Genomic DNA, 25,109 nt, shown 5'->3' with positions numbered 1-25,109 from the left:
TTCTGCTTCCTCTCATATACCCTGACGTACATAAACCAGATACGCCTGCCTAATCTTTCATCTTCAAAAATGGGAGATTGTGTTTTCAGATTACAAATGCAAATGAGATGTCTTTCTTTCTTCATTTTAAACTTATGATCTGTGGCCTACTCGATCTACAGTAGTGCCAAAGCTGCAGGGAAAGTCTTTTCCAAACAATATTAAGTACTTTTTTTTTTTTTTATATATATTTTGGTTTCATCCGTTGTCACTCAACCACTGACACATTTTTGCATTCTGTGATACATTTGCTCACCATAGCAGCACAGTTGAGTTCATCGTTTCTGTCAGCTCGTTCCAGTCTGGCTCTTCTCTATGATCTCATCAACTAGGCGTTTCCTTTTTTTTTTCTTTTTTTACTACGCTACTTTTTGCACCTTTAGAATGTTTTAGTTGAAAATACCAGATCGGCAGGCACAGAACTGCTCAAACAGCCCGCCTGGCACCTACAAGCTTTCCGTGGTCAAAATCACTTAGATCACACATTTTTTTCTACGTTTCAGATGCTGAGCGTTAGCTGAAGCTGCTGGATCCGTATCTGCATGATACAAACCAGCATGCATTGTATGCGTTGTACTGCTGTCCCATGAATGGCTGATTAGATCACTGCATGAATGTTAGTGCTTAGTACAGTCTTTTCTTCGGAACATTTTTGTAATGTTTAGTAGCAATATTTGACATCAATTTCAATACGAATGTCGTTTTTATTCAAATTGGATTCCAAATGTTTTCTTTTTATGAATACCAATATTAAGGCTATTTATATATGTGTTTGTAATATGTAAAAAAAGTGAGTAACTGTGTAACTAAGCTGAATTTTGTTTGTATATGACTCAGATGACACAAATTCCAAGGAGGACCAAGCTCCTGTGTGACGTGAGCAAACGTGGTTCTGCTTAAAGAGAGCAGCCTCCCATCTAACTCTCCTCCCTCTGTAGTCCCACCCAAAAAAAAAGAAGCTCCGGCTGAGGCCTCAGTCACACGTTAACTTGGACTGAGTGTACGTTCAGTGACCGGCTCCTCTCACCAGGGATGATGGCTCATGCATTGGTAAGTCGAACTACTACATAAAAATAGAAGCAGGGTGGAATTTGTTATAGTTTACACACTTCCAAACACACACACACACACACACATGCACGTACACACACCCACACATAAAGGGACACTGTTTAAATGAGAGCATTTATGCCAGTGAGAAACTCCCCGGCATAAAAAATCTAAGCTAAATGTTTAACTACTGGACATTGGACACAGAAGTGGCTTTTTATGTGGAAAGTCCACGCTGTATTGCCTGTGTGTTTTTAGATTAGATAGTAGTAGTGTGTTTGTGTGGATGGTGGCAGATCAGCACATTTTTAAGTAATAAACCTGAAAAGCAAGTACATTACCGCTAAGTAGACTTTTAGGTTCTGGGGAATGGCAGTGTAGTCTGTCAACAGTGAATTGTTTGCACTGCAAGTCAGGATGGTCGCAAAAGTCTTTAAAATGCCTTCGAAACTACTTTGTGAATTTTTATTTGATTGTGCACTACAAAAAAAAAAAAAAAAAACACCCACGCACATAAATGCACCTTTTTACAAACAGCCCACTTTCACAATAATCTCAATTGCCTATAATTACATTAGTTAGTCCTCGAGTTGCCCACAGTTTTCTCTCAGATCATACAGAACGCAATTCAATGTGCTCCAGCATGATCAAAAATGGACTAAGGAAAGCTGCCAGTTGCGTGTAACCAGACAGCAGTAGCAGTGACAGCTTACATGCTGTACATATTTTTAACCCAGAAACATTCAGCAGGCGAGTGTTACTCCCAAGTGTTTCCAGTACAGCTACAGTACAGCTAAATACTTGCCATTCCAACGATTCCACAGTAGCTACAATTTATGTCTTGCGTATTATAGCTGGCTAACGTTCAGTAAAGTATGGTGCTGTGATCGGTCTTAACGTGGTAGAATCAAAAAGGTGCCTCATTCCAAATACAACAATGGATTCCGCTTCTTTGTAGTCCATTTCCGGAAGCTTTTGAATTGAAAAAAATGCGGTCAGATATAAAACAACCAACCTATTACATGCACAATCTTAATTATGCATCAATTATCAGTAAGCAAGACCTTCAAAACAACAAGCTGTCAAACTAAGCAATCGAGTTTGCATTTGTTTTTTACTTTGTTTTTTGACCTTATAAGACCTTGCACTTAAACTGTAATGTGTTAACCCGACAAATTTAATACTATTTCAAACCATCAGAGCCACGTTAATTTAAAAAAACGTTCTTTTAAAATATTTTAGAAGAACCTTATAAGACCTTTCACTTTAACTAGAATGTGTCAACTGCCCTGTTTAAAACTATTTCAAACCGTCCGAGCTACATGTTAATCTATAAACCTTTTTTTTATTATTATTTAATTAAATTGCATTGCTTTATTACACATTAACAACCTAATAGTGAGGAGTTAAATGATATTAATATTTTCTGATGTTCATTTCAATTCATTCATTTTGTTAATTATTTTATAATACGTTATCGTATCTCGGGAAACGTGACACGATTCTCTTCACCCGGGTTGCTGTAAAGCCACGTGTGTGCTGTAAAGTGCTTGCGTGCATTGTGCTTTAATATCACATGTTCGGTTGATCTGTACTTTGTCCTTATTTTATGACCATTTGTTGCACAAGACCAAAAAAAACAAAGATATGGTGCATTATAAGAGGACATTTGACCACAGACCTATAGCTAAAAATAATAACTAAAAACAATTAAAGTAATAAATAAATAAATCATCATTTTTTTTTTTTTTTTTTTTTTTTTGGGTGAGTCAATTCGGGTTTTGTATATTTATAAAATAAAGTATATTTATTATTAGAACAGGTTCATTGCGTTCCTCTGACAGCAATGTAAAATAGGAATTTATCCAGTCTGTCCTGGGGCTAAAAAGGGAGCAGGTGCACACAGAGCAGCACGACAATAAAACAAAACTAAAAAGAATTCAAAGCTCTTTAAACAAACTGACTGTTTAGGGCCCATTGAAAGACGATTCCGACCTCTATTATTTCAAGGCCACGCTTTTTTCGAGGGACCCCCATTGTTGCATGCTCTGCGTTTTGCTGCTGTAATGATCTTTTTGTTTGTTGGTTTCCGAAATATTTACACTGCTCTTGACATGTTGTCATGTAGTTTGTTCTTTAAAGCCTCTTTATTGTGGAATATAGCACTACTTTATAGCACTTTTTGCTTTCATATATATATATATATATATATATATATATATATATATATATATATATATATATATATATATATATATATATATATATATATATATATAAAAAGCTCAAATACCACTGACTGACTCACTCACTCATCACGAAATCTCAAAAACCACTGAACGGATTGCAATGAAATTTGGAACTTACCTTCCTCTTGGGTCTTAGGTGCTCACTAAGAAAGGGTTTTGAAAAATTTGCCCTGGATCGCGGCTAACTCGCGAAAAAACCCGATTTCTCACGCATTGTAAACTCTTCGAAATACGGATCCTAATGAAACTTACTACAATGTTTCTTATTAGATGTCAGATGCACGATAAAAATGATTTTCACAGTAGTTTGCCCTGTACCGGTACTACAAAGGGGTAGTACGTTATTTGTTGACGTTACGTTCATCCAGTCCTGCTCAGAGCTTACTGCTTATTGCCATATTGCTTAGCGTTCTGCCTTCCGTAGCGAAGCACGGGTACTTTCAGCTAGTATATATATATATATATATATATATATATATATATATATATATATATATATATATATATATATATATATATAAGAAAAAAGTGTTGGGAAGAATTCCTAGTTAAAAACGCAGTCACCCGGATCTCACAGCGAGAAGCTTACAGAAACACTTGGTAAAATTTTTTTTTTTTGAGCTGGAAATATCCTTATTAAATGAAAAAAGACACCACATCCAGCGAATGTTGACACGGGACAATGTCTTCAGCTGATCGTGCACCTGATCTGAGGAAAAAACAAAACAAAAAAAAACAACAACAAATAAAAAAAACCCTCTCAAATATCACCTTACAAATCTTTATGCTCTTCGGAACCATCTACAATAGTAAAAATTTGTCAGAAAGTTGAAATAGTTCCGACATACGTTTATGTTGTTTATTGTTTACGTTGCAGTTTATTCAGCAGTCGCGTTTCACCTTCAGTCGTCATTTTATCTTGGTTAAAGTCGTGATTACTGTAAGTTTCCAAAAGTAATAAAACATTATTTCTTTTCTCCACAGGCTGCAGGCCAGTGGTTGCAGGGGTATACTCACAATCTTGGTGATTACATTAAAGCCAAAAAGACTCCTGGGAACAAAAGTTAATGTTGAAGAAAGCCCTGTAGAATTTGATGAGGTCACACTTCCTATTTTTGTGACCTATAATAAAACTAAGAAAAGAAAGAAAATCTAAATGTACTTATTGAACTTGAAGTTGAAAGCGATAGGAAAACATCGTTAAAGTATCAGAATGATGATGAATTTCAGGAGAATGCGAAAATATCAGTTCTTGCAGCTAATTTCGATGTGCTGCGTCTTCTCGACGCTCATGCTGTACTGGGAGCAGCTGGATTACCACGTTGTGAGCCATATGAAATCCTACTCCTACCGCTACTTTATCAACAGCTATGACTTTATCAACAAGTCCTTCGGCGTGAGCCTTGAACAGGCAAGGAACTTCGGTAGGTTTCCGTACCTCATAGACCACAAGGGCACGTGCAGAGGGCAGGAGGTGCTGCTCCTCCTTTTCGTTAAAACATCTCCTGAGAACTTTCTGAGAAGGCAGGCGATTCGCTCCACATGGGGGAACCAGACTTACATCAAGACGGAGCTGGGTGTCAATGTAAAGGTGGTATACGTTATGGGGGTCCACCCAGACAGACACAAACGAGATGTTATTCAGAAACAGCTCGAGGCCGAGGACCAGGTACACAAAGACATGGTGCAGCAGGATTTTCTGGACACTTTCCACAACCTTACTGTGAAACTACTGCTGCAATTCCGTTGGGCTCATAACAACTGTCCCCACGCTCGCTTTTTAATGTCTGCCGACGATGACATCTTTGTCCACATGCCCAACCTTGTCCGCTCTCTCCAGGAGCTCAGCGCTCAAGGTGTTGTGGATCTCTGGGTGGGACACGTACACCGTGGTTCCCCTCCAATTCGATGCAAGGAAAGCAAATACTACGTGCCCTTCCAGATGTACCAATGGTCCTCCTACCCAGACTACACAGCAGGGGCAGGTTACGTAGTGTCCAGGGACGTAGCTGCCAAAATTTACCAGGCCACTTTGTTTCTTAACTCCTCTATCCACATCGATGATGTTTTCATGGGAATCTGCGCAGTCAGCGTCGGGGTCTCACCCCAGGAACATGTTTACTTCTCAGGCGAGGGGAAAGCCCCCTATCACCCATGCATTTACGAAAAGATGATCACTTCTCACGGACACAAGGATGATGTCACCTCTCTCTGGAAGGTTGCCACTGCGCCAGAAGTAAACGGCATCTCTTCGGGTTTCTTCCGGAAGTTATACTGCACAGCTGTGAAAATCAGGCTGCTCTGTATGCCTCACTTTACAAACACCTATGCCTGCAAAGCAGCCTTTTCATGAAGTCATGTGATCTACTCTGCCAATCAGTATTTTATTTTTGTATGTAGTATATTTGTACATCTTATTGTTCATCTTTTCTAATGATTTCATTGTTCTAATGAAATCAACAATTTTATTTTTACATCTGTTTTTTTTTTTTTTTTTTTTTCGAAGGCTTCAGGTCCTTCTATTCTTTTTTTACACATTAACTAAACATCTGGGGAGCATTTTGAGAAGATCTGTTTCGAGAACTGTCGTGCTGTTTGTTGTTACTTGAAGTTTCACTTGAAGATTCTGGTGTAATTTATTACTATTCTTCACTAAAAATGAATTAATGCTGTAAAAAAAAAAAAAAAGAAGAATAAATAAACACACTATTTTTCATTTGCCCTCGCTCGCTTTCTTCATTACCTGTTTTTTTTTTCTTCTTTCTTTCTTGCTCACCCAAACGAAAACACTTCCTGTCATTTGCATGTGCCAAGACGGTTTTCACAAACCACATCCTGCTCTCTAAATAATTCCACATGAATAGTTGTGGAAGTTCCCAGAATCTGAATTCGTTTTCTACCCCAGATATTTTTTTTTGTGACAAAGAAGGATTTCACTGCTTTGAGTGTTTTTCTTAATAATAAAAAAAATAACAAAATAATAAAAATAAATATAAAAAAATACATGGCAACTAGCTCTCACATCTCAGTAGTTTCCATTTGCCATTTTTCCATTACTTAATGATCTAATAATATCTTCAACAAAGCGTTCAACAAACAGCCAGACCATAATAATCTTGAGAAAATTCCTAACATTGACTTTACCATATTTGGAAATACAGTATGTCCATTCATGAATGGACTGTTGAAGGGAAAATAAATATATTCAGCCAATAATATAATAATAATACTGTATATCCCTGTGTCCAGATTTCTAAAGCAGGTCCTAATAAATGTTGTTAAATACAGAATATATTTAATCTGCTGGTGCAAGTGAGATATAGAGATTCTCATATGCACATAGACCTGCATGTAAATGTGCATCTCTGGGATTTTTATGGAGTGTCTTTTCTGCAAAATGCCATAAGTTTTGGAATGTCCTCCTGGGGGAGTGTCGCTTACCTCCGCCTGCTGGAGAGACTCTCCTCCGTCTCGCTGCTCACAAGCACGTGGCTGGAACCTCCCTGACTCTCTTCGTGCATAACTTCGATCTTAAAACAGTGTCACGCGAGGAAAAGCATTAGCCGATAGTTACGCGGTCATTTGTTTATATTCAAATAAAGACAAAGGCTGACGGAAAGGGTGTGTCGTGTACCTTGATGCCTCCTTTAGTCTTGCGTATGTTTTTCTTCCTTGCCAGCTCGGCGTCAGCATTATGCTTGGTGGAACTATTTTCTGGAACTCTGCGGTTTGGTACTAAACAAAAAAAAACATAGCGCTTATCAGACGACAATTCGGTATTACTGAAATATTACGGAACATAAACCACTGTGGCACAAATGTCACAACATTTCAGGGCCAGAAACACATCAGTAAGTCTACAGGCTATTTTCATGTCTGTGTGCATTTCCTGTGACTGAATTTGATTGAATTAATTTTTTCATCCAGGGTAAAAAAATCAGTGATTTACAGTTACCTTGAATAATCTCTTAATAAGTCAAGCAGATATAAACGAGAACCACGAATAGTGTTTTTAGTTTCATCTCATCTTGTAAAACAACAGCAGCAGTTGCATTGCTTTGCAAATCTACACACCAAAAAAAGTTTACACTGCAATCATGACCACAACCATGGTCCTGTGGTCAAACGGCATCTATGTGGCACCTACATGCATTGCGCATACGTGAAATTTTCAATCTTGGCTTCCTGTAGTTGTTTACCAGAGCCTGGAGGCCGCATGCTTTTAGGTGGAGGGCGCTTTGGAGAAGATTCGGGACGTGGAGCTACCGGTTGCACAGGCCTGGTTTGCTTGGCAGACAGCCTCTTTAGACTGACATGTCTTTTCTCAAACATCTCGTGCACTTCTTCCAGTCTTTTCAGCGCATTCTGAACATTGATCTGCATGAAGCAAATGATGCAAATGAGATTTTAGACAAAGAAATGAGAAAGAAGAGGACAAGTGAGCCAAGTCTCGCAAAATGCCCATGCCATTGATTTAATTGTAAATCATTCGCTTACGCATTTCACTTTTGATTGATTGATTGATTGACATCACATTGTTTGTTCTGACACACATAATAACTCGGAATGAATGAATTTCCTCTTTTTTTTGTTTTGTTTATTGATATTTCATTCATCTGTGTTTTTGAATAGTTGCCAGCTTCCACTAGAGTTTCGTTAATCGCGTAGTCAATCGCAGATGCAAAGCAACAGCAACAAAGCTCTGAAAGATGCACATTCAGCACATTTTGCTCTGCATCATCTAGCCCCACAGCCAACTATAGAGCCTATTGTTCTGCTTATCTCTATTAGAACATGATCATTAGTGTGAACCTTTAGGTTAGTTCTAGTTTATTTTTTGGGCAAACTCTGGCTCATATTTTCTATTCTTTTATGCATAAAACTAGTAGGTAGTTGAATTATAGTAACCTATAAGAGGAAGGATATGAGTTCCAACTATATATCTAATTTTAGGTCCAGTGGTTGACTTGGCCAGTCTACAAACTTCTCTTAACTTCACACTTTAGCAAGTGTGCTTTGAGATATTATAACTATATATTGTAACTTACATCATCAGAATTAGGGAGCCTGAATCTGAAGCATCTATGCAAGCCCAAGCCTCGACACTTGCAAATGCAGAAGCATATTTTCTTTTTTTTTGGGGGGGATCATAAGCAGATCCTTTCTTTTTCCACACTTCCATCATTTCCATTACATTGTCAGAGAATGTGGGTTTAAGAAGCTTTGTTGCCTATCTTTTTATTTTGTGATATGGCCTGTAGATTTCTTCCTTTCTGACTGTGATACTGATGGCTGATTTGTGTTTTTTTCGTTTCTTACAACGTTTTTGTCATCATTCTCTGTTATTTTACTCTGATTACAAGTACAACAGTAGTTTACACCCTATTGTGTTGTGTTACATTTATTCGAAAGCTGCATACCTTCATTAGATCAGAGAGAGCCATCTCATGTTGGTTGTAGAGGTCTTTGAGTTGACTGAGCTGCTGCTCTTTAGCCGTCTCCATGTACCTCTCAATGTCGTGCAGAGCTGCTTCAGCCCCATCCTGAGACTGGCACTTATCCACAGCCTGAGAGGCCAGCAGGTACACGCCATTCTCGCACCAGTGTCTCACCTGCACATATACAGAAAGCACACTGGAATCATAACAGTATGGAACAAAGCTATTAAAATGACACCATTATTATTATATATATAAAATATATAAAATATATAAAATTATAATAATAGTGCAAGATGTGTGTAAGGCACAATATGTGTGAAGAATGTGGGATTTCTAAAGAACAATATTAAATACGTACATTGTATGTACAAGTGTAATATACAGTGTCCTAAAGGTGTAGGGTGACATTCTTTAGAGCAATGGTAGATGGAAAAAAAACGCTGGCCATAAACCTGCTGGTTGTGGCGCGAATGTTATTGTAGACATAACCGACGTCTCATCAAATGATTTGTTTGCATTGCATTCGCCTACAAATCTCAACAGAAGTCATTAAACCTCAAATAAGCGTTACCGGTTCCTTTAGATCCACAAACCTTCTCTAGCCACGTGTGGATCTCAAGCGATTTTGACAGCACGTCATATTTTTTTTTGGCTTCGTTGCTGAAGTCGTCACAGATGCGCCTCAGTTCCACGCACTTGGGCCGGATCGAGTCCACCGCGTAGTGGTTGCTCTGGATTAGCTGGTCGCCGTGCAGGGCATGGAGCTGCGCCTTCTCCAAAGATTCCTGTCAAATCCGGTACACAATCACATCAGAGGTCAATTTTTGCCCCCTGCATACTCCATACTGATCTCTTTAATGGTATAGGTGGCATTTGAAAAGTGTTTTAATGCAGAGAAAATGAACATGCTTTTTCCATTTACTCTGTGAGCTGTAGACAAGGGCTATTATTTATTTAACAGCAGTTGCCTGGCAAAGCTGCTGTTTAAGCCAAACAGACTAGTTTAACTATGAATGTCTAAACAAAATGTGAGTCATGTTGATGAGTTTTCTGGATTTTAATCACAGATGTGTTCACTTAGTCTATTGCACTTTATGATCTGAGGAGCTCACTATAATTATATTATGTTAGTAAGCTTTTATCATTACAGTCCTTTTTTTTCTTTTGTCCAGCCTTGCATTATTACTGTACACTGTGTTTTCTTCAAGTGAGTGATGTGAGGAGCTGTTGAGTCTGACCTGAGCTCTGTCCTGCAGGCTCTTCAGCTCTTTCAGCAGCTGCTCCATGCGATCAGCCCCGTCTCCGGTGTCGGAAAGTGCCAGCAAAGTGTCCATCAGGCTGTCCAGAGACAGTTTCACCTTCACACACAAACACAATCAGACTAACCCTTGTTTAAAAAAAAATAAATAAATCATAGTGTATGAGATTATTGTGCATGATTACCTCTCTAAAGTCCTGCTCAAAATGTCTTAACTGCAAACACTGCTCTAACTTCAAGTGATGTTTGGACCAGAACTGTTCAAACGCATTTTCAGTCTCATCCAGCTGAGCTAACAACCTGTAATAAATAAACAATATATACTTTAGTTTTTTAAAACTAATCACTTTTTTAAAGTAATCATAAAAATTTTTTTATATATATTGTCTTGCTAAATTTATTAATGATTCATATATTGATGATGAAACGTGTCCTTTGCCTCCCGGATGGTCATCTTCTTCTTTCGGCTTCTTCCATTAGGGTTCGCCACAGCGGATCATCCGTCTCCATCCCCTCTGTCCTTTACATCTGCCTCTTTTACCCCAACTACCTGCATGTCTTCCCTCACCACATTCATAAACCTCCTCCTTGGCCTTCCTCTTTTCCTCCTTCCTGGTGGCTACATCCTAAGCATTCTCCTACCGATATACCCCATGTCCTTCCTCTGCACATGTCCAAACCATCTCAATCTCACCTCCCTCACCTTGTCTCCAAAACATTCTACATGCGCTGTCCCTCTAATAAACTCATTTCTAATCCTGTTCATCCTCATCACTCCCAACGAAAACCTTAACATCTTCAGCTCTGCTACCTCCAGCTCTGCCTTCTGTCTTTTACTCAATGCCTCTGTCTCTAAACCGTACAACATCGCAAGTCTCACCACAGTCATATAAACTTTCCCTTTCACTCTCACAGATACCCTTCTATCACAAATCACTCCTGCCACTCTTCTCCACCCACTCCACCCTGCCTGCACTCTTTTCTTCACTTCTCTAACACACTCTCCATTACTTTGCACTGTTGACCCCAGGTATCTGAACTCCTCAAACTTCTCCACCTCTTCTCCCTGCAACCACACCACTCCACTGCCCTCTCTCTCATTCACACTTTGCATACTCCTGCTGACTTTCATTCCTCTTCTCTCCAGCATGTACTTCCACCTCTCCAGGCTCTTCTCAACCTGCTCCCTACTCTCACCACAAATCACAATATCATCCGCAAACATCATAGTCCATGAAGACTCCTGTCTGACCTCGTCCGTCAACCTGTCCATTACCACTGCAAACAGGAAAGGGCTCAGAGGCGATCCTTGATGCTGTCCAACCTTCACCTTAAACCAGTCTGTCGTTCCTACTGCACACTTCACTGCTGTCACTGCCCTCAGACATCCTCATGTCCTGCACCACCCTCACATAACTCTCTGCCACACCTGAGTTTCTCATGCAGTACAACAACTCCTCTCTTCACTCTGTCGTACGCTTTCTCTTAATCCACAAACACACAATGCAACTCCTTCTGACCTTCTCTATACTTTTCTATCAACATTCTCAAAGCAAATTTGCCTTCAGGATAGTACCAGACATAAATAAATGAATATTCACTTAATTAATGATAATGAATAATGGAAATTGTTGACAACTACAAATCTAGACTTTTGTTGGGAATGATGTGCTGTAGATGTTTTTTCTTATGTTCACTTTCTACTTCTAGACTCTACTTACAATTAAAAGTGCATTGAAAATTAAGCACAGTTTCTCTGTCATGTTTCCTGCTCTGGTGACACAATGTCGAAATTTTTTTATTATTATTCCAAAAAAATATTTTTTTTCTTCTTTCAGTGATGCCATGATTAAAAACTCAACCACAGATTATATTGTACAATGTAATATATAATCATATAATTACATAAAATCACAAAGCATGAAAAAAGCAATATACACGTTATAGACACGTTAGTGCTGTCTGATGTAATGTGTCTAAGCACACAGTGGAGTTTTATTTCATGGAAATCTTTAACAAAAAAAAGGCTTTACATCCTATGCTTTTCTTGTAACCTACTTAATAAACGAGAAATTGCATATTCTCGCTGCTAAATACAGACACAGACACAATAACCACATCCTCTAAATCTTGAAACCTATTGGCAGTTGCTGTTGTGCCAGTTGATGTGCCATTTTGTTTCCACATGTCTGTATTTTTATTAATTAAAACCTTATTTGAACTCTTTTTATTGCATAATATCTTACTTACTTCGCTACACAAAAAAAAAAAAAGGTGCCGTTTTTCACTACTTCACTACTAGAGACCACAAGCTCAACCATGCGGTTGTGTCCACTCTCTTCATAGCATGCTGTGCATTTTATAGTTTGATGTGCAGGAGAGCATAATCTGCATAAATGTAAAAAAATATGTATGCTGACACCTGACTTTTCCATTCATATGATGTTATAACAAGGTTGGAGGCACTTGTATAGTGTACGATCAGGTAGAATAAAATTTGGCCTTCACTCGAACTAGGAGACCCACAACTGTTCTGGCATAACAATACCCCTGTGCACAAAGCCATCTCAATGGATATCTGCTCTACATGGGCTGGAATAGAAGATCTTCAGTGGCCTGCAATTGAGATCTGACCTCAACCCTTTAAAACACTTTCTGGAATAAACTCGAATGGAGACTGCACCCCAGGCCCCCTTACCCTACACCAGTACCTGACTTTACTAATGCCTTTGTGTCTAATTGAGCTCAAATCTCCAAAATCTAGTGCAACATTAAGTCAAGTGTCCACAAGATTTTATTCATATATATACTATATATATATATATATAGTAGTCATTATTTTAACACACCTTTCGACTGTGGTTAGATTTTCCACTTCGTCTGGATTTAGTTTGTGGTTCTCGGCTTTACTGGCCTGATCTTTGATACACGAAAGCAACGTGGTCCCTTGTTTCATAGCCAACTTCAGTTCGTCCTGAAACACAGAGGGAGCACAATTTCAGTCTGTGCACAGTGACACATATTTTTATGCGCTTCGTTGATATCTTCACGTGTTTTCTTTAAAAACAATGACCGCACATGTACGATTGAGTGCTTGACTACCTGTAGCTTGTCATGTTTGTCTGTATGAGCTGTCAGGAGATCTTTGGTGCACTGCACGTCGTTGGGAAGCTCGGTTTCTGCCAAGTCCGTTCCAAATCTCTGAAGCATTTGGGCTGTGGTCTTGACCGTCACAGCGAAGTTTTCGATGGCCTAAAAAACGCACAGCACGATGCGCTCGTTTGTGTACGTTTGGAGCTTTACGCTGACAAAAAGCTTGTCATGAACGGTATTTCTGACTCACTGTGCGATGGTGGATCCATTGACTGTGACAGTAGTGCAGGCTTCCACCTAATTCACGTGTCAGCTGGCCACTATCCACATAGCCGTGCAGATCTGACAGGGAGTTTAGCATGACAATCTGAAAGACCAGCAGAACATCCAGAGTAACCCTGATTTGGTTAATCAAATCACAAGTATAACATATATATATATAATATGTGACCCCATTAGCATGCACACACAATCGATCATGAATTAGCACTGAGAGTTCTACAGGAATCTTTTTTAGCCATTTCCGTTTCTGATGTTTCCCCTTTTTACCTCATATTATATTATAGCAAATGACTTCATGCATCACGATAAAGTTTTACAATATCACCCCCATACAATGTACAAGCAGAAGAGACTTGCTTGGGTTAAGAAAAAAAACAAATAACTAGACATTAGATCAGTGGGAAACTGTCCTTTAGTCTGATGAGACAACATTCCTGCTTCTAATGACTGTCTTTGTTGGACAAGGGGAGATTGTTTCCTGAGTGTGAATGTGTGGTGCCCCTGGGATGCATGCATTAGGTTTGATAAGTTGTGGTTTGCTTGTGACACACTTGTTGATTGTTGGTCAAAACTGAGGGCTCAGAATTAACTAGCGTCATCCAATTTGGCTTGCACTTCAGTGGGACCAGTTGTTTTCCAGTGCTACATCACATTACAATCACTTAGTCTTAATGCAATCGAGAGGGAATGATGGTTTTGAAAGAGTTCCATTGGTACATTCAGTGCCTTGAATAATCTTTGAAATCCCTCTTCTGATTGGTCCGTTTCGTTGTGGCCCCAAACATTAAACAGCTGGCTTTTATCTTTTTTTAATCAAATATAATCATTATTTATTTATTGAAATAATTATTGAAATATTTCTTGTTTCCTCTGGATTATATATACTTTATTTATTAAAGTATTCGCAGCGCTTCACTTTTTTCCACCTTTCGTTACGTCACAGATAAATTCCAAAATAGATTCATTTAATTATTTTCTTCAGAATTGTACCCCATAAAGACATGGTGAAACGAATTTGTTTTAAATTTTTGCAAATGTATTTAAATAAATTGGGGGAAAAAGGGGAAGCACTGTGAATACTTTCCGGATGCACTGTATGTTAAAAACATGCAAATTCATAAGGGTGTAAAGATTGCTACTTCACACGGAGTGGTGAAGGCTTGTAACACTTGCAAACCAATTTCTAATTTTCACTTCTGCATGCAGCCATATGTAACATGTGACAGCATGCGAAACCCAAGTGTCTCAAGCAGATCAGGGTCCACCTAGATTGAGCCATGTGTCCACTTTCCTTTCCTTATACTATAGCGTGCGTTGACTCTGAGGTGCTTACTATTCTAGGAGAACAGTGATGAAGCATGCTTACCGGTACCTTCATTTTAAAGTCATCGCGGTGTAAACGGATGCCGATGTCAGCGATGGTCCTCTGGAGAAATCGTGAGGGTCTCAGGACCAGAACTAGCTGCAGGTTGCCTGGAAATGCCCCCTGTTGGTAACGAAAGAACAAATAAAAGCTCCCCAAAACCCGAGTTCTTCCTGTGTAACTGCGTAACTCTGTGTAACAACAAAATCATTAGTCGCAATACAAAGTAAATAAACTTATACAACAAAAGAGCGTATTTCACTTTATGGTTTCTCATCCGCATATAATATGCCTAAATTTTTTGTATATACGTGCTATAGATTTCTACATTCAAATAGTTCCTTTTTTAAAATATTTTTTCCTTACAGTCTGCCTTACAGTCTGTTTTGTCTCCTACTGGAACAGCAAATCTTTTCTCACGATTAATGATGGTTTATCTTATCTAAATTGGTGTCAGATGTTGGCAAAACTACATGTTGAAGATATAATCAGTAACAGGGTGGGCTCTAACCACCAGCGCCATGACGCAAGTGTTTACTCTGAGTGAGGAAGTCAATATGGTTTACTAACCTATTTCATCAAGTGTGCTCACAGCTACTACTGAAAACATAAGGGTCATGTCTTGTCTTTTTTTCTTTGTTAATTGTGTTGTAAGGTAACTGAAGTCAGTTAGAATGAGCCTGACGAATTTGCTGAATAAACTGTTTTCTTTGAATTTGGCATACAAATTTGAAAAAGTAGTTTCCCACTTTTCACCGTTCAGATGAAAAACTTCATGTGGCAGTCCGTGTATAATATTTCCTTTTGCTGGAATAAATTATTATTTTTTTTTTTTTGAAAGACTGCAGACACCAAATTGGGATGGTATTGGCCCGGTGATGAGCAGTGCCTGGTTTCCTCCAGACACGATGCTTGGCATTCAGGGCAAAGAGTTAAATTTTTGTTTCCTCAGACCAGAGAATTTTGTTTCTTATGGTCTGCGAGTCCTTCAGGTGCCTTTTGGAAACTCCAGGCAGGCTCTCATGTGCCTTTAATAGTGGCTTCTGTCTAGCCACTCTACCATACAGGTCTGAATGCTGGAGTGCTGCAGAGATGGTTGTTCTTCTGGAAGGTTCTTCTTCAGTCAGTGTATGATCTTTCCTTTCGTCAGTTTTTTTTTTTGTTTGTTTTATAGACCGCAGACACCAAAATCACACACACACACACACACACACACACACACACACACACACACACACACACACACACACACACAAAAATGTAGAATCAGGTGCAGTGACAGACAATGAAGTAGGTAGGAAGTGGCTTATGGTGCGACTAAACCAGAGAAAAATAATCATAATAGTTCAATTCATCCATTTTGCACATTTGGCCCAAAGAAATATTTTACGCTACTTAAAAAATTAATACTTAATGCTTAAGTGTATTAGTGAAGTATCCTACATGTCTCTAATGAATACAGTCAAAATGGAACGTATTTTTACTCTTCCTGCATTATACAATGAATATGCTTGCTAAATTGATTTCTTTCACTTGAAAACTGTTTCATTCGATCTAATAGCGTTCAAAATGTACAGACTCGATGGAGGTTTTACACACCGCTATTCGTGCCAGCGAGGCCTTCACCGAAGTCCATTTGTCCCGCCGACGGTCTATGATAATGATAAAGCCGATGCTAGCAGCATCCAGACTAAAAGATGAGAGAAATAGCAAAGTTGAACATGTTGAAAATTTGACAGTGTTTTGAAAGTACATTGGAATGGAACGTGGAAAGGTTACCATGTCATTTTCAAAAAGGATTTTTTTTTGGGGGGAAAAAAGGGAAAAAAGAAAGAAGTAAAAATGGGTGTGGCCACCTGGGAATACTGGTGAGATATGTGACTACATTAATGAAGTCTTCATCAGACAGATCATTGAAGCCAGAAAATTCAGGGAAAGTAATGATCGGGGCGCCATCCTTCCCTCGTCCACCTGCACAGAATGAAATGTCTTATGTCATATCGAACTTTCATCATTTCAACAGACATGTTTGTGTTAGAACAAGAACTTTTATGCAACTTTTTACTTTTATGCAACATGACAAACGGCAAGATCCCAAATCTTAGGTAACCCGTGAAACGGTATCACATTGTGTCAGAGTGTAGTGGTAACAAACTAGACAATTTATGACAAATAAATCCCATCACATCTTCTCTGAGTAGCGGCCACCCGTGATCTTGATCTACTGCATTAGAAATGCGTCAAGAACAAACACGTTAAGTGTGGTAAATGCAAACAAGCACGTAATGTGTGCGTGTGTATATATGTGCGTGTGTGGGTATGTGTGTGAGCGCGTGTGTATATATGCGAGAGTGCATGTTTGGGTATGTGTGTGTGTGTGTGTGTGTGTGTGTGTGTGTGTGTGTGAGTGAGTGAGTGTTTGTGGGTGTAAAAGAGAGATCAAGAGATCAAGCCTCACAAAACCTTAAAAAAGTGTTTATGATCATATACTATATATATATGTATATGATCATAAACACTTTTAGGTATATATATATATATATATATATATATATATATATATATATATATATATATATATATATATATATATATATATATATATATATATATACACAAAGCTATATTTAGTATTCCTTATTCTAAAAACTTTGGAAAGGGTAGTCCCCGCAAGTGACTGAAAAAAAGGTGGTCCCCATATAACAGGTAAACCAGTGTGTGTGTGTGTGTGTGTGTGTGTGTGTGTGTGTGTGTGTGTGTGTGTGTGTGTGTGTGTGTGTGTGTGTGTAAGATCACAACATTCCTTTACAAAAGTGTTTATGAACATATACCAAAGGTGGCAAAAGTACACACATCCTTTACTTAAATAGAAGTACAGATACTCATGTTTTAAAATTGTAAACTGGTAAAAGTTGAAGTACTGACTATTCTTTTTCACTCAAGTTAAAATAAACAAGTTTGGGCTCTGACTTGTTCTTCAGTAAAAAAGTAAACATTACGACCACCTGTTTTAGTGTCACGCTGGTAATACAAAAAAATTTCACATTTTGTTATCTAATAAATGTATTTAGGCTGAACAGCCACCATATAAAACACAAGCAGAGAAAAGATGATGATGATGATCTGTTCTCAGTCATGTTTACATCACTTACACCACATGACTCCCTCTGTATCTTCCACGTTACCCCCAGACATCTTGTTGCCTTTTTTACTGCTCATTGTGACCTCTGTAAACTAGTCTACGTCTGTGGTGTGAGAGCCAAGAAATAATACACCAGTGGTAGATCGAAAAAGCCACAAAGGAGAAGGAAAAAAAACACCAATAATGTCACCAAATAGATTAAAACTAAAGTAACCGATCTGGTGTGAAAATGTAAGAAGTAGAAAGTACAGATATTTGTGTAAACAATGTAATGAGTAAAAGTAAAAAGCTGTTTTTAAAAATTTATAGTGAAGTAAAGTACTGATACCAGAAAAATCTACTTAAGTACAGTAACTAAGTATTTGTACTCCAATACTTCCCACCTCTGTCTTCTTCTTGTTTTTTTCTTCCTAAAAACTTTATAAATTAAGTACATGCTGTATGTAATGGTGCTAGAATGTTGTTATTAGTTCCATATCACTGTAGGTGATAGAGATAAGGTGCATTTAGTGAGGGTGAGTTGGTGTTTTTTATGTCAACCACTAAGGGGCGCCTCTAAACTTCATAATATTTCCTATGTTGGGGAAAAAAAGACAGTAGTAGGACAGTAGTTCATATGAAGACATGAAAGAGTTGCCTACAGTGTCATCTGTTCACCCTTAAATTTTTCTTTGCCCTGATAAGTGTCACCAGAGGTGTCTGTCAAAAAATTGAATTCAATAAACTGTCTGTAATTTGAAAAAAACAACAACAACAAAAACAGACAGCCAGACAGCATGAGATTTTTTTTGTGTCACATGCCAGCGAAAAAATTCTTTGGTAAAGTCACACAATTTTGTACAGAGATTTGTCAAAAAGATCACAGACTCCTTCAGCTTGTGCCACTTAAATGCAACATAGATATAATATTGACTAGTTTAAACAGTCCTTTTTGCTATCAAGGTACACACTATAAATCATACAGACAAAGCAAAACAGGTTTTGCAACAAGCGTAAATAAATCAATCTATTTATTCATATATATATTTTTTTATGTCTTTAGTAGTCAGAATCCTCGTTCAGTACATTGTGATCTATTACAGCTTCTGGTTTTCCTGAGTAAACCTCAACAAGCTTCCTGAGTAAGATCCTCTCAAGCTCAGCTGATTGAATGGGACGAGTGTGAACTGACATTCAGGGTTCTGGTCTGAGAGCTTTCACGCCTGGGCTTTGACTGTACCACCGGCGGACATTCAGAGGCTTGCTTTATCTCAGCTGTATTGCTTCATTCATCCTTACCTCGATTCTGACACTTGGTTTTTTCCTTGCCAGTGAGAAGCACCTCTACAGCATGGTGCCGCCACCACCATGTTTCACAGTAAGGATAGTCAGTTGCTGAGTATTTTCCAGACTTAGAGCTTAGAGCCCAAATAGATTTTTTTTGTGTTATTACAATAGAGAATCTTTTTCCTCATATTGTTCATTAAGTGCATGGATTGTACTCCAGTGTGGCTTTTGACTCCATATTACTGAAATGGTCAGAACGTTTGCTCATCTCCAGCATCTGCGTCTGCAACTTCAGCAAAAAGATCATTAACAACCAAATATAGATTTCTCGGGCGAAATTATGTCACCAGCCCAAGAAGCAGCACTTGGATCATACAGTAAATAGGTGATACTGCTACTGGGAAAGAAGGAACTCGAAAACTAAAGTAAAAGTACAGTGAAAAGCATTTAGGAGCCTGATGAATTCTAAATGTTACCTTTTAACTTCAATAAGTGATATACAGTGAGAAAGTCAGTCAAACCTGATCCAGGTATTTTTATACCTCAGAAATATATTTGAGGCAAAGCATATACTCAGTGATGCAACCAGGTCCTAAATAATAATATATACAGTACATAGTGAAATATAAAATGTACAATTGAACAACTGTCCATAAACTGATGTGCTCAATCAAAAATATAATGGATTATCTATACACGGTAAATACTGCAACAAATGAGCACATTGTGTTTAAACAAAAATGAGTCTTTGTGAGTCTGTGCTAAATTAAGTCTCCAGCAAGGAAACCAGCTTTCAGATCAGCCAGGGTTCAATGGTAAGCAATCGCACACCGAGTCACATGATTAAGCTGTACATTATATGACACCCACACAAAACACACACACAAAATTACAATAAAATTTCCTGTGCTTTATCTCATACACCGAAGCTGAGACCACACCTCTTATATCTGCCAGCGTCACATTTCCTATTATAGCAAATAAATCTCGTCAGGATTCTCAAGGTGACACACAGGGTGACATGCACAGTACATTTCCCAAAGCCAGCGCTGACATCTGAACAAAACCACTACCACAACATTCTTTGCATTATACAGTATAAATGAGGGCCTTTATATTATCACTATATTATACAGCATATTAAATATACAGAAATTAACAGGGAAATTTTGATTTTAGATTTAAACACAAACCCCAACCGAGTAAATAGTTTTAAAATATATGTTCACAATCATACACTGTATGGACAAAGGTTTGTACATGCCTGACCATTTAATTCATTTGTGCATTTCAAAATGTTTTTCCACATTTAGTCCCCATTTGCTCTTATATTAACCTCCACTCTTCTGGGAAGATGTGCCACTAGTTTAGTGCACTTGTGTTCGTTCGGCCACAATGGTGTGAGTAAAGTCAGGTACTGATGTAGGTGTGGTGAGGAGGTCAGGACACTGAAGATCTTCCTCCCCAACCCATGTAAAGCATATCTTTACTGAGCTGCCTTTGTGCACAGAAACTTTATTTTTTTTTTCCAGTTTGTGGAAAAACCACGTGTCAGAAATGCCAGGTGTCCAAATACTTTTGTCTATACAGTCTCATACACATCTCAAAATTTACATGTCACCAAAGCACATCATCAAGTCTTTCAATTATGCTGAAATCAGCGATTTTAGTGATGAAACCAGGGGGAATAAGAATCCTCAATTCCAATGTTTAAAACTGTTGCAGGTTCGAAGCTGTTTTAAGAGATTATGTGCTTCATGAAACCCTCACACCTGGAAAAATTTAAGGGAATTCTGTTTAGGAAAAGCACAACCATTAGGTAAGAACCTCTCTTTAAAAGTCCAATTGCCCTTTTATTATTTTTTTTTTTTAAAGATTATTTTTAATGTTGCCAATATGACAAAAGATTTAAATTACTGTTTAGATCTGTCATTAGGGCGATTAAGGTCTCCAAAAGTTTACAATATCTCTCTTTTCCCAGTCAATAAAACCGAGGTCAAAGCTAGGATAGTTTGATTCTGATTTTATTTCCGAACTTCCCTGCATTCTTCCCATCAACAGTCATCGGCTGCAGCAGGTCTGCTACTGGCAAAACGGGTCAAATTAGATTTCCCAGACCCAGGTGGTGCGGCATGGGTCAAACGGGATTAAAACAAATCCGTCTGGAAAAACAAGTCTGCGGCGGCGAGTTCAACACATTTGCATCAGCTGCATGGCTAATCTCCGAGGGGTCATGCTAGCTTTGTCACATGCTCACCACACAGCAGCCAAAATGCAGACAAAACTATGAAAAGGCAATACCATGTGTCTAAAAAGCATTTTGTTCCTCTCTTTGAGCATCAGTTCCTTGCTGTCTACATACAGCACCTCTTATAGAGAAAACTTCATTTAGTCATTTAGATAGATCTATCTATCTATCAAAAGGTTCAGTGTGTCAACAATTAAGATTAGGTTTTTTTTAATATAAAATTGATGAATAAACAACATGGTTAAATTTATTACTAGGGTATTCACCACTTGCCAAGTCTCTTTGAGTGAGCTGTCACTGAGCCGAGTGCATTAAAGCAGCGATCCCCAACCTTTTTTGTGCCACGGACCGGTTTAATGTCAGACAATATTTTCACGGACCGGCCTTTAAGGTGTGGCGGAAAATACAACAAAATAAAATGATACGACCGGCATAAAAACTGTTATTTTTGAAATCTAATAATAAAAGTGAATCCACTGTGTTGTTTTTGGTTCATTTTTCTGGCTTGGGGGTTTCAGTTTAGTGGTAATGTATTATGTGTTAGTGGCCGGAGCAGCCTCTTTAAGAAGGTAGCGATGGAGGTAAGACATGTGACTGAGGCATCATGACACGCATCAAGAGTGAGTCATAGACAGATGTGGCAGAGAGAATCTGGTCATTTTCCAGAATAAAACAGATAATAAATGAAACTGAATTAATGTAATTAAGTTTTCTTTCTGTGCGGCTCGGTACCAATTGACCCGCGGACCAGCCCCGGGGGTTGGGGACCACTGCATTACGGCATGAATTACAGCAATCACTAGTGTCAGAGCCGCTGTTACAGAAAGATTATTCTGACTAGTTTCAAGACTGCAGTGGTGGAAAAAGCCAAAAACTGCTGCATATACACACTGCACCCATTCCCCTGTAAAGCCTTTGCTTCTCCAGCAGCTCATCAGTGCAGCTCATTAATCAAAATTTTCTCTTCAGCATCATCAGACACATTTCATGTACTTTTTGTATTCTTTTCGATTCTATGTCAAAATCAATCGGCAGCAGCGTATAAAATAAAAGCATATTCCAACAGTGAGCTCATATCGGGAAAGCCTGGAAAATGCCGATCGGTGCATGGAGACGCTGCAAGGAGTGTGCAATCCAGAAGCAAGTATCCGGAAATGGTAGGCTTGTAATCGAATAGTGTTATGAATGTAATGGAGCAGAGCTTTCAGCCTACAGGCCAGGGTGAGGAAGTGATTAGAACACATTAACATTGATCAGCGCTCAGCAGACAGCTGCTCAACCTCATGTTCATCTACTCAGACAGGACAGTGTCAAAAAGCGCTCAGTCGTCAATACCCTGCAAAATAATGCCTTAGAAAGCTCTAATAATGTGCTTCATGTTTTACTATCTCTTGTAACCCAAGTGTCATGTGACTGGTTGCGTACTGCTTCATAACCAATCATGACTTGTTATTAAATACATAAGCGAATGCAATATTTTAAAATAAAATATCTAAGAAGAAACATATTATTACTGTCTTCAGTATTATTTCAAATGCAATTTTATAGAGAAACGCTTCATTTTTAATTAGTAAAACACCTACAGACATTTTAAAGTAGTTGCAAAAATAAAGATTTTTTTTTTTATTTATATGCTTAATATGCTTTTTGTCCTTAAACCACAAAAAGAAAAAAAAAACTTAGCCCATATGTAGTACCTACTTTAAATTTAGAGAAACAAGAAACCTTTTAGTCTTCATTTTGGCATTTGGAATGTTAATAATTGATAATAAATGGTTTATAATTATATATAAATGTTGTACACAGAATCGCATTATAATGAAAAATATTGAATGTAAAATGTAGGTGCAATACTTGTATATTGTTATAATGGGTGTAAAATTTGCATATACAGTAAGGTATTTTGTGCTTGAGATGTGTGTATTTGAGCAAAAATGTGTCATCTTAAAGTGAATGACCGAAAGAAAGTTCTGTGGAAAGATGAGACGTTTGATGGCGGACATTTTCGACAGAAGAACAGAAGAACATGTGTAAAAAAGAGAACAGGAGAGAAGATGTTAGCAGGCTGCCTCACACCTACGGTCAAACATGGAGATGGATTGATTAATGGTTTGGGGTTGTTTTGGACCATGGAGGTTTGGAGACTTTTTCAGGGTGAAAGGTATGAGTGAAATACTTCCATACTTCATGCAGTTCATGTGGACTGCAGCAAATTGGAGCCAACTTCATCATACAACAAGACAAACAGTCAGGTGAAGTGTTATCCATCGTGGAAGACCTGCCCATTTACCCACACCTAAATCCTATTGAACTGCTCTGGGATGAACTGGATCACAAGATCAAAGATCCATGACAAAATAATTCAGCTGAAAGTGAAGAGTGTGTAAAGCGAATAAATGTATCTTCTTCCATAGGCATAAAAAGTCTAACTCAGATGTATTAATATGTGCAGAGAGCTACACGTGTTTTGCCAGTTGAATTTGGCTGTAACAGTTTACCTCTGACCAACCAATCAGAGGGCAGAAAAATGCTGACGCTATTCTGGGCCAGCTAGTTGTCCTGTGAGGCGAATTTGAAATCTGATTGGTTAAAAAAACAAACCCATTGATAAAATTATCTATGGTAAAAGAGCCACCAGTACTGACTTTGAAGGCCCTGGGCAGATCAGATTGAAATGGCAGCACATAGAGGCTGAAATCTGATTGTACAAATAATCTAACATCCACATACACGTACTGGAAGCAGTGCAACCAAGAGAAATGCTACGAAATGAAGAGAATAAACTTCTGGGCAAAAAATGAATCTAATTTTATGGAACAAATATTAGAATTTAGGTTGTAAATGTAGGTCAGTGCTTCTAATAGTGTTAAGGCCAGCAGAGAAGGCTTTGACTGCCCGCCACTACATTGTAATATTTTATTTGGTCGACGTCAATCTTCATATCGTTAAATGACCTAGTTTATTGCATATAAACAAAAACAGCAAAAGACCAGCTGTAACGTTTTAACATGCACTTTGTTTGTCTATTTGTTTTAATGGTCTATAAATATGGGCTTCCAAAAGGTTATAAAAAAAAGGGGTAATGAAATAAAGAACTGCTACTGTAAAAGAAATGAACATTAACATCAGCTATTGATGTTATTTGTTGTGCTGTTGCCACGTGATCGACTTCACAAGCTCTGGAATTCTTCCTACAATCTTACTTTCATGTTGGAACCTTCCGAAATACTAGACAGCAAAGCAATTGCTCAGAGCGCTAAAGGTTGAGTGAGTAATTCTTACCTGACAGCATTGCAAACTGCCTGTGAAGCTGTTCGATGATGTCCACAGCCAGCAAAGGCCTTATTTCCTGTTGCATGATCTCATCTGTGTAAAAAAACAAACAGGGAAAGTGAGAAAAGAAAGGAATGCCAAAGTCGACGAATATTACCACAACATGCCCATCATTCTCACTTACAGAATCCATTCAAAACCACAACATGCAACTGCTGACTCCTGTTTCCCTGATCCAACACGAAAACAACTGCCAGTCTGTGGTGGACCAGCCGTAGACGATACAGGAAAAAATGAGGCCATCAGATCTAACTAGGTCCCCTCAAAGTTCGCTTCTTTTCTAAATTGGGTTCCCATTCTGAAGTTCCCCGTGCAGCAGTGACCTTCAGCCATGAATACAGTTTC

The 25,109-nt window shown here is 38.3% G+C and overlaps 2 protein-coding genes across 20 annotated transcripts in view; one reads left to right on the top strand and one right to left on the bottom strand.

Annotated features, from left to right (window-relative positions):
* Positions 1-25,109, bottom strand: part of mcf2l2 (MCF.2 cell line derived transforming sequence-like 2) — a 74,653-nt gene that overhangs the window by 31,294 nt on the left and 18,250 nt on the right. For 10 of the 19 annotated variants that reach the window (XR_014536330.1, XM_083558401.1, XM_083558399.1 and 7 more), the window contains 14 exons: positions 24,714-24,797; positions 16,632-16,746; positions 16,375-16,465; positions 14,785-14,898; positions 13,381-13,497; positions 13,140-13,289; positions 12,887-13,011; positions 10,223-10,337; positions 10,018-10,137; positions 9,373-9,564; positions 8,759-8,950; positions 7,538-7,715; positions 6,973-7,073; positions 6,780-6,868 (listed from right to left, as the gene is read on the bottom strand). Coding sequence is in view for 18 of the 19 variants with exons in the window: in XM_083558401.1 (XP_083414527.1) it covers positions 6,780-6,868; positions 6,973-7,073; positions 7,538-7,715; positions 8,759-8,950; positions 9,373-9,564; positions 10,018-10,137; positions 10,223-10,337; positions 12,887-13,011; positions 13,140-13,289; positions 13,381-13,497; positions 14,785-14,898; positions 16,375-16,465; positions 16,632-16,746; positions 24,714-24,797 (1,783 nt within the window). In the remaining variant the exon portion in view is untranslated. Of the gene's footprint in view, positions 1-6,779; positions 6,869-6,972; positions 7,074-7,537; positions 7,716-8,758; positions 8,951-9,372; positions 9,565-10,017; positions 10,138-10,222; positions 10,338-12,886; positions 13,012-13,139; positions 13,290-13,380; positions 13,498-14,778; positions 14,899-16,374; positions 16,466-16,631; positions 16,747-24,713; positions 24,798-25,109 lie in introns of all 19 variants that reach the window. The other 9 variants (XM_083558403.1, XM_083558390.1, XM_083558389.1 and 6 more) reach the window with 1 other exon arrangement.
* Positions 946-6,054, top strand: b3gnt5a (UDP-GlcNAc:betaGal beta-1,3-N-acetylglucosaminyltransferase 5a). Its single transcript, XM_083558597.1, has 2 exons — positions 946-1,089; positions 4,323-6,054. The coding sequence occupies exon 2, from the start codon at positions 4,552-4,554 to the stop codon at positions 5,689-5,691; it is 1,140 nt and encodes a 379-aa protein (XP_083414723.1). The 5' UTR covers positions 946-1,089; positions 4,323-4,551; the 3' UTR covers positions 5,692-6,054.

The sequence above is a fragment of the Silurus aristotelis genome (assembly GCF_946808225.1).
Source record: "Silurus aristotelis genome assembly, chromosome: 13".
Classification (NCBI taxonomy): Eukaryota; Metazoa; Chordata; class Actinopteri; order Siluriformes; family Siluridae; genus Silurus; species Silurus aristotelis.
The sequence above is the reverse complement of the archived record's forward strand: the minus strand, read 5'-3'. Positions and strand labels throughout refer to the sequence as shown.